At 40.8% G+C, this 13085-nt stretch overlaps 4 protein-coding genes across 4 annotated transcripts; 1 reads left to right on the top strand and 3 right to left on the bottom strand.

The window, feature by feature from the left end:
* Positions 1 to 479: 479 nt before the first annotated feature.
* On the bottom strand, positions 480 to 2324 carry zgc:113229 (uncharacterized protein LOC550612 homolog). Its single transcript, XM_068593548.1, has 4 exons — positions 2023 to 2324; positions 1760 to 1892; positions 1458 to 1657; positions 480 to 726 (listed from the first exon to the last, which is right to left on the bottom strand). The coding sequence occupies exons 1-4, from the start codon at positions 2131 to 2133 to the stop codon at positions 481 to 483; spliced, it is 690 nt and encodes a 229-aa protein (XP_068449649.1). The 5' UTR covers positions 2134 to 2324; the 3' UTR covers position 480.
* On the bottom strand, positions 2198 to 6261 carry LOC137794452 (uncharacterized). The gene is made up of 6 exons (XM_068591221.1): positions 6019 to 6261; positions 4582 to 4883; positions 3406 to 4293; positions 3167 to 3315; positions 2348 to 2428; positions 2198 to 2234 (listed from the first exon to the last, which is right to left on the bottom strand). The coding sequence occupies exons 3-6, from the start codon at positions 4279 to 4281 to the stop codon at positions 2198 to 2200; spliced, it is 1143 nt and encodes a 380-aa protein (XP_068447322.1). The 5' UTR covers positions 4282 to 4293; positions 4582 to 4883; positions 6019 to 6261.
* rad9a (RAD9 checkpoint clamp component A) lies at positions 5654 to 10663 on the top strand. Its single transcript, XM_068593572.1, has 12 exons — positions 5654 to 5919; positions 6026 to 6096; positions 6227 to 6300; positions 6448 to 6496; positions 7119 to 7233; positions 7416 to 7515; positions 7672 to 7778; positions 8778 to 8884; positions 9116 to 9180; positions 9289 to 9387; positions 9575 to 9818; positions 10245 to 10663. The coding sequence occupies exons 1-12, from the start codon at positions 5886 to 5888 to the stop codon at positions 10353 to 10355; spliced, it is 1176 nt and encodes a 391-aa protein (XP_068449673.1). The 5' UTR covers positions 5654 to 5885; the 3' UTR covers positions 10356 to 10663.
* On the bottom strand, positions 10571 to 13081 carry LOC137795956 (enolase-phosphatase E1-like). Its single transcript, XM_068593561.1, has one exon. The coding sequence runs from the start codon at positions 13013 to 13015 to the stop codon at positions 10835 to 10837; it is 2181 nt and encodes a 726-aa protein (XP_068449662.1). The 5' UTR covers positions 13016 to 13081; the 3' UTR covers positions 10571 to 10834.
* Between the last annotated feature and the right edge of the window lie 4 nt (positions 13082 to 13085).

Here is a 13085-nt window from a genome sequence, read left to right on the forward strand (position 1 = left end):
TCTTCAAAATAAGGTTTCAGCACTTCAAGAGCTGAACAGAGAGCAGCAGACAATCAGAAACCAATAGTCTGCAGCACTGCTCTAGCTCAAAGTCCCTTTGCTCCTCTGGGGTTAATTTCCCAGGATGGCTGGATAGGGAGCCATTACCGAGAGACAGTCTGTGGCTGGCCAGTGTGACATGGAAGGAGGGGGAGGAGGAGCACAGCATTTCTGATAAAAGCTGGTATACTTATATTAACCACATTGACATTATATAATATATTATCCACCCTAAATACACAGACAGAGAGGAGAGTAAGGACAAAACAAACATTGAGGGGAAACAATTCTGGCTCTTGTTGGAGAGGTTTGAAATACCCTCAACAACTGATCCATTATCCTTTTGAGCGGTGGTGGTCTGGAGATGGATGAGGAGCAATAAGACACAAATGTGCTTTAAGTATCCAGAAAGAACCAAAAACAGTTGCAGTGGAGCGGTCTCTATCTGTGCTTCCTCCCTGTGTTCCTCCTCTTCAGCGCCTGTATCCAGGCTGGGAGAGCAGGCCGGCGTGCTGGTGCCGCCACCTCCTCAGCCGCCTGTTCCTCCTCACACTCCTGCTCTGCCACAGAGTCCTTCTCTTCCTCCGAATCCTCATCAGAGTCTGTAGCATACGAGTCTGGCTCTGGAGGCGCTATGGCAACCACATCCTCTGAAAAATGAACACGCCGGTTGTCCTCGAGCCGCCTCTGATCCAGAGTGAGATGAACGGCAGGAGAGAAAAGGAAAGTTGAACAGAAAGTGGCAAAGAGAGAAGTAGTTGATAAAATGTCATGTTGACTTTTATTATTCTAATGTGATATATTTGGTCTATGAAATATTGATTACATGATATTTCGGTACCTAAGTCTTTTCAATTTTATTCAGCTGAGCATAAACTGCCAAAATGTAAATTCAACATGTGAAATTTCTTAATCAAAAAATGAATAATTAATTTGTGCCTTTAAACTAATTAAGTAATTAGTAATTTAAGATTTTATATCAATGACATTCTTATTTTTCCTTATAGTATACTTTAAAAATAATCTAATTTTCAAACAAAACCTTTGAGATCTGCAGTTCCTGAACTTCATCCAGTTCCAACAAATTACATACACTACTATATATATACTATACATATATATATATGTATATATATATGTATATATATATATATATATACATATATATATACATATATATATATATATATATATATATATATATATATATATATATATATATATATATGTATATATATATATGTATATATATATATTTATATATACTTTGTTTTTGCAGATAGAGTATAAGAAAACAACATACCTTACTTCTATAAAGAAAGTATCAGTGTTCAACACACTGCACTTCCCAAACTGTCTCTTTACATGTGACACCACCAGGAGGCAGTGCATTACAAATTCACTTTATGTCAACTTACTCTTTTTGTCACAGTTTCCATTGAGGAATGTGAATCCTGGGAGATGCTGTGCTTGAGGACACCCCGGGGAGCAGGAACAAGAGGAGTAGATGGCGAGAGAGATGTGGGAGAGTTTAAGATGTATAAAGGCATGAGGCGATATGACTCTCCTGTCTCCATCACATGGTTGCTTGTTTGGCTCAGTGAAGATATGAACCCCTCTGTGAGACGAGAGACAAGCGAATTGAGCTCCAACCGACAGAACCTCTGTAAACCCTCTTGCCTGAAGCATTTCATTAGACAGAGAATTAAGTTTGTCTGACCTCTATCAGCCTCTTTTCCATCACTTATTCCCTCCATGTGAAGCGCCTCGTCTCTATGAGCTGAGTGATGCTGTCTCTTCCTGTTGAGGTGGGCGCTGCTCTTTAGCGCTAGGTTTTCCAAAATAACTTTAGGCTGCAAAAAACAATGAACAAAATGAACAAAAATACAATTCATTCAACTTTAGGTGTGCTTATGGGTGTTTTAATTTTGGTTATAATTATGGAGGAACACATTTTTAATAAAATTATCATTTAAATCTAACCTCTACAAACAAAGAAGGTCTGCGGGTTTGTCCATGCTCCATTGGTTCTGATTGATCGGCCTCGCTGTGAAAGCCTCTTACTGCAGTTTGTTTTCCTTCCGAAACGTCCATGCTCACAGGTTGGAAAGCTTCAGGCGATATTTGTGCCCTGCTGAAATCTAAATCTGGGGATGTTTCAGTTCCCTTGAAGTCCCACTGGTTGTACACACCTCCTTGTTGATTCAAAATCACAGATGATTGATTACTATTATTAGGATTTGGTGGGATTTTGAGTTCTAAAGGTCTCTGATTGGCCCAGGAAGCTGATTGGTTGGGGTTTAGAAACCTTGCCCACTCTTGACCTGTGACGATCTCCTCCAGCAAGCTAAAGGAGCCCAGGCCAAACTCAAAGTTGCTGCTGGTTGGTCTGGAACAAGAGAAGAGATGCTGAAAAGTTAGTGCAGCACATAACCCTCAAAATCAAGATGAATGTTCAAGTCAATTGTATACATTTTTGAATCAATCCCACACACCTGTAAATACCAATCAAGTATCAATCAATTAAATGTTGTTGTTGGATACAATCTGTATATGTTTAGCTTGTTTTTTCTTATTTTATTTTTATTTTGTGCGTTATGTGCAGGAAAACGATCCCCACAAAGAATTGTCCCAAACAAATACAGAGTTTATGTTTGAGTAACATTTGCTATAAACAACAGTGCCCCTGAGCATAGTTTGTATGGTTCATATATATATATATATATATATATATATATATATATATATATATATATATATATATATATATATATATATATATATATATATAGCATGTAGCTGTTTCATGATGCAGTTTCTTTTAAGGCATTTATGTTATGATGTGCAGTTATGAGACTTTTTAAGTGTGACTGAAGATGGCTGATGACAGACACTGTCAGTGACAGGGGTGTGTTTGTCACATAACATAAATCAGCCCAAACTAATATTACAGCTATGCTTGGAATTGTTCCAAAAATACCTAACATATCTTACTCCTGTCGCAAAGGCTGAGAGATGAACCAACAAAAACCTGATTGTGAGAATATTTAGCCTATGTCTGCTAATTTCAGTAGTGGTTTGAGTATCTCCTTTTACATTTTTAAGGCCAATTAAGTTTGCAGATTACCTCATATTTCCTTCGTTAGGGCTGTCTTCTGTGTTTGCAGGAGGAGTATTACTGGGGTCCCTGCTGTCGAGGGAAGGAAGGGTCCTTTCTTCCACCATATTTGATGTGTTGATGACATTTTCTGCTGTCATCAGGTTTTGAGGTGAAATCTGCTAAATAAATAAATTGCAGTTTCACTTTTTAGTTCATGTTCTTAATATTGACTAAGAAACTAAGTAAAATCAAAATCCACTACTCACCTCAGGTCTTTGCTTACTCTTCTGGTCTACTGTTCCTCCTTTTTTTCCTTTATTGACAAAACGTCCTGGGCTGCCCCTCCATCTCTCCTTGATCTTCTGAGTCCATCTCCTTGTTTTACTCTCAGACAATAGTTGTTTTCTCATAGAGTCACTGTTTGTCACAACAATGTCCTTATTATTTGCCAACGCTCCAAGTCCTCCGTTTCCCACATGCAATGGTTCATTCTCTTGAATTTGTGTGGCAAGATTTGCATCTTTGGGATTTAAGGACCACATGAAGACTTTAGGCATAAAACTCTGATCCTGGTTCTGATTCTGTCCCGTGCTTGTCACATCATCATTATTGCTCGAGATGTGCCTGGTCATTGCAGAACCGCCAGAACTCCCCTTCGCCCTATCAGTCCTCTCAAAGGAAGTGATATCAGCATCCTTAAGCGATTCGGCAGGAAACAGCTGCCCTGTTCCTGTTGGGGTGATAGCAGGCTGAGAGGCCTGTCCCACCAAGCTTTCCTCACCCGTGTCAGCATCAATGTTGTCTTTAAGGGAGTGGGAGGAAATAAAACTGTCGACTTTACAGCCACGATCCGGTGGTTGTATTTCCGGAATTCTGAGCATTAAATTACTTTCCGCAGGAGAGATCACAAACTCTTTTGCGAGGGTACCGTTGGTACCAAACTCACAGCCATTTACAGCACTGCTGTTTACTTTCTGGAGGTTGGAGGCTCCTCTTTCTCCATCTCGCCCCCATGCAGAAGCAGCTGCGGTAGGTACATGTGTTGGGTATTCCTGGGCCTCTTTTCCCGGCTGGAGCTTCAGTCTCTGCAGCATGGACTGCAGCAAGGCCTGATTGTCTTTTGTTTCACGTGACTGAGACATCTAACAGAACTGCTGTGTATCAAAGCAGGATTTACAGAAAAGCATTTCAACAATGAGTGTAAACACAACAATATATTCTGCTAAACAGGTATGGTTTCCACACAGTCTTATGTAATATGTCGCTTTAAAAAGAGACTGGAGTCCAAGACAGAAGAAATGATCTGTGTGAATCACACAGAGTCAATCAAGCCCTTAAGATACCTGTGATGGTGGGTTCCCTTTGTTTTCATATTCCAATCTTTTTTCATTATCTTCGTCTAAGTTTCTCAACATAAAAATCAAGACAGGTCCATCTCTTACGGTTTAAATTCCTCAGCTAGATTAGTAATTCTTCTCGTGGATGTTTCGCTTTCATACTGGCTCCAATCCTCCATAGTCCACAGACGTTTCACCAGCAGTCTTTCTCTTCTTGTGTTGTTCTGTCACTACGCTTAGTCAGACAAAACTCTTCCTGACTTTAGTCCTCTCATGTGTTTTCTCTTTCACCAAATGTCTGTGGTTTCAATACACAAATGTTGTTTTAGTTACACCTCTTCAGCAACAGCCATTTAGATCAGCAGGTGATGGGTGGAGAGCCGATGCGTGGCAGCGTTCCTCCCACTCTAAAGCAGACCAACCAGAAAGACCAGTGAGGTGAGATAATTCTGCATTGACACTCTCTCTCTCTCTCTCTCTCTCTCTCTCTCTCTCTCTCTCTCTCTCTCTCCATTTATCTCCCTGGCTCCCTCACACATGTGCACACACCCTCTTTCTTCCCACCGTGATCTTGAGTTGTAATTATTTTTAGTGAGGAGCAGTTTTTTATGTCTTCCGATTAAAATAATTATTTAAAACAGATCGCAGTAGAATCGCAAATGACACTAGTGGAGATTGGAGAGTACAAAAAAAGATGTTAAAGAATTTGCGATTCAATCAGTAAACTGTCAAATAAACGATATACAATATATACCGTGTGTGTGTGTGTGTGTGTGTGTGTGTGTGTGTGTGTGTGTGTGTGTGTGTGTGTGTGTGTGTGTGTGTGTGTGTGTGTGTGTGTGTAAAGTAAACATATAAAGTAAAATATAAAAAAATAAAGTGGATAATTTGATAAATATAGTTGTATAAACAATGTGATGGTGGAAGATTTACGTCGATTGCTTACTAAAGTAGCCTATATTTGTTTTATTATCATATATTTAGTATTTAAAATTGGCACAGTAATTTTAAGGCGGTCAGATCAAATACATGTAGGTAAAAGTAGGTTACAGTAAATATGAATTGAATCGAAAACATGCAGCTGTCAAGTTAGAAACATAGTGCGCATGCGCATATTCAAACCACCACGCCTCTTTTACTTTCAGCCTCTCTAATTGGTCCTCAGTGAGGACGCGGGTAATGGCGGCGTAAACAACGCACAGCTAGGTGCAAAAAGGCTGCTCAGTTGAACTGATGAGCAATACCTAAACGGAATATGTTTTCGGTACTAGAAGGATTCTTGCTCGATGCGCAAACTATTAAAACCCACTGAATCAGTACTTGGTGGTGTTTAGCTAGTAGTTCGGCTAACTGCTAGCTCACTTTGCTAGCTTAAAAAAGTAGTACGCTATCTAACTTTAGTTATTGAGATGGACTGCATCGTGACGGGAGGAAACGTGAAAGGTAGTACACATTTCCTGCCTTCTCAAACCTGTCTTCAACTAGAAATGCAATAAACAACAATAGTTAGCTATTAATGGTATTGTATATATGTGTATGTACCGTCCAGTGCTGGCCAAAGCCATCCATTCTCTGTCCAGGATCGGGGATGAGCTCTATGTGGAGCCTCAGGAAGATGGGGTGAGCTGCTATGATACTGTCATAGACACAAACACTTCCTCCAGCCATGCTTATATTCTTGTTACTTCCTGTTGGTGCTAAATTTTGCGTCAATGGATGCTGCTGATTTGCATTTTCTTCTCTCTTGTAGCTGGCTCTGCGGTCTGTGAACTCCTCTCGGTCGGCATATGCTTGCTTCCTGTTCGCGCCACTCTTCTTCAGCAGGTGCAGACAGTGTGCTTGTGTAAAAACGGCACTGCGATGTGTCTGTGGGTGTGTGAGTGTCAGAGAGAGATTGAGTCACTAATCATCATATCTATTGTGTCATTTATAAGAGGAGCTTTAAGCCAACTTCTCCCATTTCTTTTGCAGGTACACCATCCCCAGTGGGCAAACCTTCCGCTGCAAGATTGCAATAAAGGTGTGGTGAGAGGAAGAGATGAACTATGTATCTTTAATTACATTCTTTATCCCGTGTATGTGTCACATTCAAAACATGTACATGCCAGTGATTCTCAACTTTCTTTTGTTTGCCACACACCCAAAAAATCCGAAGAGCTCAATAACTACTTTATATACATTAACTTTGATATTAGCATAAAGACATTGAATATAAGACAAAGTGATCCTGAAATTGACTGTGTATAGTCTTTGTCTTTGGTGATGTTTTCGTTCCTGTTTAAATGATTCAGAGCAGAACCGAATTATTGAATCAATTTTTACTTTCGAAAGGCTATCTTTCCTGTTATGTCGTTACTGTGGTACAACCTTATTTTCTGAGTTCAAATTTCGCCAAACAGTAATGGTTTCCCCCTTTTTTTTAACAGTCGTCAGGGCATGAGTCACCAAGCCGTTATATTGTCACGCGCAATGAATGTTGTGTAAATGTATAGTTTTAGAGATGCAATACATGTCCAAAGATTTCCTTAAATGTGACATGGCAGCTTCATTGTAGAGTATTAGCTTAATTTGGATATTACAAGAATATTTTAGTGTTATTTTATCTTGTTTTTCCCCCTTATGTTCCTCTATGTGTGAGTCAGAGTGTGCAGGCCGTATTCAGGTCTGTAGCGACTCTGGAGAAGACGGTGGAAAAGTGTCACATTGAGCTGGACGAGCAGAAAAACCACCTCACTTTCACCCTTCACTGCAAACATGGTATCTGTGCTTCACTTCCTGCTCAGAGCATTCACAATGCTTTTTTGTGGATGATTTCAAAAGAATTACATCTTATTTATCCAGACACATATTTGAGTCATTTAAGCTCGCCATCCATTCTGTGCATTGCATTCTATGCGCTTGTGTACTCAAAGTGTTGGTGTTGGTATTTTTCTCTGCAGGCCTCATGAAGACACATAACCTGTCTTTCCAGGACAGTGAAAGCTTACAGGCCGTGTTTGATAAAGACAGCTATACAAATGTATTTAGATCCCATCCCAGGTCTGTGAAATATTTCTTACAAAAATAATAGAGTTCTGATCTTTCTTTCTCTTTCTGACTTGTACCTCTCGTGGTTGGTGGTGTTTGAGAAAGGACATTTATTAAGCTGTTAACTTGTTTTTGTCGTTACTCACTCACATCTTCTCTTGATCTCAGGCTGCTGGTGGACACAGTTGTTCACTTTCCTCCGTCTCTTGAAGAAGTGACAGTGTCAGTGAGCGATGAACGGATGTGGGTCAGGAACCATGTGGAGGATGAAGCAGGTGACTATTTTTTCAGAAGTTACAAAGTTAAGTTGTGAACTGTGTTTTAAAAAGTCATAACGCACTGTTTATTTATACAAATACATTGGATATTCAAGTAATTGAGAATAAAGAAGATCATGTCCTAGCGTAAACGTGTATCCCACAGTGATGATGTGGCACAAGGAGTGAGTATGTTTCATAGTTTGCTTGATTGGTCTACTTACAACTTGGCGGGTGCTGTCTCAGGACTGCTAGTTAGTGATGAGCTTTTTAGCTGGCTGGATACTCATAATCAATAATATTTATGTGCCAATAAACTATGAAACATACTCACGGCATGTGCCTATGACATGAATCACCGTCCATCACAATCATATGAATAATGCATCATCTATAAGTCCTTAATAATTGGTATGTAATATATATTACAAATGGGGAATATATCAGTATGAAAACCTAATCATGAAACGCATAATAGTCAAGCTTATTATTCAAGAATAAAACAGTCATCATTGTGTTTAATAATTGCATACTAATGAGTTACTAAGGAATGTTCATGTTGAAACCATGCTTTATAAATTATGAATTAATTGTTTACTCATACTTTATAAATGCTAAATAGCATGCAGGCATTATAAAGTGGAACCAAATATACATATTGTGTATTTAATTAGTTAATTACTAATTCCACAGCTGCAAAGCGTCATTGGGTTTAAACACAGCTTTGTATTACCAAAAAAACCTCTATTATGTAAATTATATTAATTATTGTAAATGACATGGAGATATAGTGCAGAAATAGGACGTATTTGAAGCCAGTGGTGCCCTTGTGTGGTAGAACAGCAGAATTGCACCATAGTCGTGGCTGTCGTTGGCCAATATCAGTAGTCTACTCAACTTTGCTGGCATTAATGACATATAAGAAAAACAATTATACTTAAAAATCTGTTTCTGTTTTTTTTCCTCCATTCACTCTTACTTTTCTATCTGCTTCTCTTGCTCTCGTTTCCTTCTCAGACCAGTCTAAGGCCATGCTGACAGAGCTGTGTCTGGCTTCAGACGAGTTTGACCATTTTGCTGTCCAAGCTCACAACAGCGTCACTTTTTGTCTGAAGGAGTTACGGGTGAGACAGAGGGCAAAAGGGTGAGGGCGCAAAAGAAGAGAAGGATTAGTCTGGAAGGCAAAGACTGTAAAATTTACGAGAGGGAGAGTCCTTTGAGAGAAATTACCCTGAGGGCAGTCAGTTAAAAATATGTTGTGGTTGATCATACAAACAAAACAAAAAAAGACTTCTTGAATTGATGAACTTATCAAGGAAGTTTTTCTCATTGAGTTTTTGTCATTTCTCCTCCAGGGTTTGTTAGTGTTTGCAGAGTCTACTGGCCTCCCTATTTCTATGTATTTTGATGAACCGGGCAGGTAAACATGTTCACATACATATGTTAGTTAATCACTTGTGTAACTTTGATGTATTGACAATCAATGTGTGTGTGTGTGTGTGTGTGTGTGTGTGTGTGTGTGTGTCAGCCCTGTAGTGCTTTCAGTAACGGACAGTGTACTTGAGGGGAATTTTGTGCTGGCCACGCTTTCTGATGACTGTAACCAGCGTAAAAACAACACTAGACGGTAAAGCTCTCACAAAACTGAATGCATAAAATGATGTGGGGTGCAAACATTGAGGTGCAAACATTGATATGCAAAAGTAATACTGCTTTATTTTGAATACAAATGTTCTTGCCAACACATCCGTCCAGCTGTAGAAAATGTGGTCTGTGTTCATGTCATATTTCTCTTCCTGTCTCATCTCCTTAAGAGCCTGCACGCCACCGCCGCCTCCTGATGACTTCTTGGATGACGACATAGATGCTTACCTCATCGCCATGGATACCAGTATTGCGCCGGGTCCCTCGGCCACAGGTCTGCCCGTACCCCCATTAGCTGATTCTATATGTTCAGTACAGAGTGCTGCAGCCAATCACAAGACAAGGCTACACAGTGAGGAGGACGAGGAGGAAGAAGATGAAACAGCCGATTCAGGCAGACCACCTAATAAGAAGGTATGGTTTAGTGTTCTTATTCATGCATCAACTTATTAAAATGCTCCAAATGGAAAAAGCTGGTCAATGAATTTATATCAAATGGAGACCAAATAATTTCCAAATTAACAGCTGTTCATCTGCATTTGGCATCATATTTAGATAGTTATTGATTTATTGATCCCAACCTGACTTACTATCAAAACCATACATTGCTAAATGCATTATTAGTCCAGTTACCAAGACGCACCGCTTAGATTAGACCGCCGTGAGTTTCCATGCACAACGATAATTTAAGCATACTGCAGACTCCAAGACTTGAACATCTCTCTTTTTTTCCTCCCAGACTGAAAGTATACAACTAATCTAAAACAAGGTGTGCATGTTTACGAGCTTATTCCAGTTGGAGATGCTTATGACCCTTCGTCTTTATTTTTCCTCTCACAGTTCTGTTCCTTGTTCTTTGGATCGGTGCTTCCCCCGTCCTCTCAGATGACCACTCAACCAGTGATAAATCAGGAAGTGTTGGCCAGTGACAGTGAGGATGACGTGCAATGAAGCAGAAGGACGGTGGACTGTTTCATTTACACACATGCCATCTCCAGCCCCTCATTTCCCATCTTTCCCAGTCTGTACAACTGTTGTACAAGGATTGTTTTCTTTTTACATGGAGAAAGATATGCAAAGACAGTAAAGAACAGGATGTTCCAATGTTTTATTGGACTATAATGTTCATGGTGGACTTATAAATTTGAGATTATGTGAAACTGGACATGAAGCACTTCCTGTTTATTTTTGTTCAAAGTCTGTTGGGTTAGGTGCAACAAATAACTCCTCTAAATAAAAGAAACATATTTTTCAAATTATGTAACATTATTCATGATTTATTTACATGTCAAACGGTCTAAGTGTGCCAAAGATTTTTGATGAGGGACTTCCGCGCGACAGAAAGACCAATGAGACAGGATGTGGAGGTCTGAAGCTCTCAGTAAAACTCCTCCTTATTCCTCCAGATCAGAAAACACTTTTTTTTTTTGTCAAAAGTAAGATTCAGCATAAGTATGATATCTGAGCCTCTGTGATCCAGTCTTTGCAGGTTGAGTCACATCACTGCTACCTTTCTCTCTTTGCACCTGGAAACTCTGCCCCCTCGTCTGTGGTTTCCTCCTCTCTCGTTCTTTCTGCTTCCCCAGCTCTTTCTCTCTCTTCTTTTTCAATCTCTCCTCCTCTTTCTCTTTTCTCTCTCGATCCCTTCGCCTCCTCCTCCTTTCCCTGGAGCTCAGTCTCTCTTCCCCCTCTTCCTCAATCGGCTTCCCCGTCCCTGCGCCATCACTGTAATCTTGAATCAAGATTTTGGGGATTTGCATTTTGGGTGCTTTTTTGACCTGCTCTCCTCTCAGTCTGCGGAAGAGACCGAAACGTTTCGGCTGAACCGCTGGGGTCATTTCTGCAGCCGGGGATGAGGCAACTTCTGAAGTCCTGTCAGAAGGACTTTGGGTCGGGTTTACTGGATTGGACTGAAGCTGACTGGGTTGAACCGCTGATTGATTAGGAGTAGATTGTGATGGGCTAGTTTTCACTGACATGATGAAGAGATCTTCAGAGAGCCGTCGTGCTAACCTAGACCCACAGGAGTTGGATGATTTGCGGATGCAGAAATCCCCAGAAGACCTGCTGCTGCGCTGCCCGGGGGCTTGTGTCAGGCCGCTGTTCACCGGCTCATCCGCTGTCACAAGGCGAGAATCTTTGTCTTGAACTTCTGGGATTCTATCACTAGAGACATCGTCCTCTCCTACAGCGTTTCCTTGAACAGTTTCTGTGCTTTCTTCCTCCCCCCCGGCACTGATAGTGACCTGGCTGGGTAGTTGTCCAGGTGCAGGTACTTCAGTTTCTACTGAATCAGTCTTCCCATCCGGCCCGGCTTGAGTTCTTGCTTCTGCCTGTGTTACGTCCTCCTCCTCTGAAGGTGCTGTCAAATTAGTAGACTCTGTTTCTGTTGGTGTTTCCTCTGCTTGTGTTTGATCAACTTGTGCCTCAGACTGTTCATCTGAACTTCTTTTGTCTTCCTCCTGTGATGCTGTGTCACACTCTTTGCTTGACTCCAGCACTGTGTCGTTTGCAACTGGTATTTCTGCTTCAGTCTCTGTGTCAGCTTCTAAGTCAGCTCCTTCTGGTTGAATGCATTGAGGTGAACACAGAATTAATGTTTCTGCTTCTGTCTTTAAGTCTATGTGTTGTTCTGGATCCATTTGTACTATTTCACTCTCTGATTCCTGTGTGGCTGTATTTTCCTCAAGCTTTTCTTGAGTTTGTGCCAGTTGATTAGTTTCTGTCACTGTTTGGGTGTGGGACTCTTCTTTTGTTTCGGTTTCTGCTATTGACTCACTGCAGTGGTATTTTTCTTCAAATGCATCCACCCTCGAGCTATTGTCTGTCTCTGTGATCACTTCTTGCTGTTGTTTCTCTGTCCCTATTGTAGGATCTTTAATACTCGGAGCTTTGACTTTCCTGTCCGTCTCTGAGCCTGGGCTTGTTTCAGTTGTGACTGAGTCCACCTGCGTCTGTTGCACATGTTCAGTTTCTGTGCTCTCCTCTGGTTTCATGACTGCCTGACTCATCTGTTCCTTACTTGGGTATACACTTTCCTGCGTCTCCACCTTTGTGTTTCTAGCTGCATCAGCATCTTCCTTTACCTCGGTCAGATTTTCCACCACAGAATTTGTATGTTTGCTTTCTGCCACTTGGTTTTCTGTCTCTTTATTTAAATCCTTCCCGTGAATTTCTAGCTGCTTGATTTTGTGACTCTGCTGTTCTGAGGCTTGTGTCTGACTGTTAGAGTCCAGCTCTTCTCCCTGTTTGTGTTCAACAGTCCGATCTTTGGTTTGTTGTGTCTCCTCATTTGTTTCTTCCTTCTGGTCTGAAAGCACTCTGCTCTCGTCTGTCTTGTTGAGTTGGCTTTCCTCTTTTTCAGTGATCCTTGTTTCCACTTGTTCAATCTGTTCTACGATGACTTTTTCTTCCACATGCTCTGTTGGCATGTTTGGGATTTCCATCATCTTTGTTTTTTCTATAAGTTTGCTTTGTTCAATTTCTTGTGTCAGTTTTTGCTCACTCTCTTTTTGGTGATCCTCTAAAATCACGTCTTCCTCCTCCTGAACGCGCTGCACCTTCTTAAAATTGAACTCAGTCCAGCCCCTCCAGTCCTCTTTTGCTCCCATTGAGAGATGCCTCACAACTTTGCCTCCGCCACCTTCCCATTCGCGTGAATTCACCTTTCCCCCTTTTCTC

This window comes from Clinocottus analis, unplaced genomic scaffold (assembly GCF_023055335.1).
Source record: "Clinocottus analis isolate CAN_PGR_092001 unplaced genomic scaffold, fCliAna1.0.p SCAF_10, whole genome shotgun sequence".
Lineage (NCBI taxonomy): Eukaryota > Metazoa > Chordata > Actinopteri > Perciformes > Cottidae > Clinocottus > Clinocottus analis.

Excerpts from the sequence above, each read along its gene's own strand:
- zgc:113229 (XM_068593548.1), bottom strand. The coding sequence starts at position 2,133 with ATGGACGTTTCGGAAGGAAAACAAACTGCAGTAAGAGGCTTTCACAGC. Across the intron at positions 1,893-2,022 it reads GACCTTCTTTGTTTGTAGAG|CCTAAAGTTATTTTGGAAAA; the intron begins GTTAGATTTAAA and ends TGTTTTTTGCAG. Across the intron at positions 727-1,457 it reads TGGAAACTGTGACAAAAAGA|AGGCGGCTCGAGGACAACCG; the intron begins GTAAGTTGACAT and ends ACTCTGGATCAG.
- LOC137794452 (XM_068591221.1), bottom strand. The coding sequence starts at position 4,281 with ATGTCTCAGTCACGTGAAACAAAAGACAATCAGGCCTTGCTGCAGTCC. Across the intron at positions 3,316-3,405 it reads AGAGTAAGCAAAGACCTGAG|ATTTCACCTCAAAACCTGAT; the intron begins GTGAGTAGTGGA and ends TTTATTTAGCAG. Across the intron at positions 2,429-3,166 it reads CCTAACGAAGGAAATATGAG|ACCAACCAGCAGCAACTTTG; the intron begins GTAATCTGCAAA and ends CTCTTGTTCCAG.
- rad9a (XM_068593572.1), top strand. The coding sequence starts at position 5,886 with ATGGACTGCATCGTGACGGGAGGAAACGTGAAAG. Across the intron at positions 7,779-8,777 it reads CCATGTGGAGGATGAAGCAG|ACCAGTCTAAGGCCATGCTG; the intron begins GTGACTATTTTT and ends TTTCCTTCTCAG. Across the intron at positions 9,819-10,244 it reads GCAGACCACCTAATAAGAAG|TTCTGTTCCTTGTTCTTTGG; the intron begins GTATGGTTTAGT and ends TTCCTCTCACAG.
- LOC137795956 (XM_068593561.1), bottom strand. The coding sequence starts at position 13,015 with ATGGGAGCAAAAGAGGACTGGAGGGGCTGGACTGAGTTCAATTTTAAG.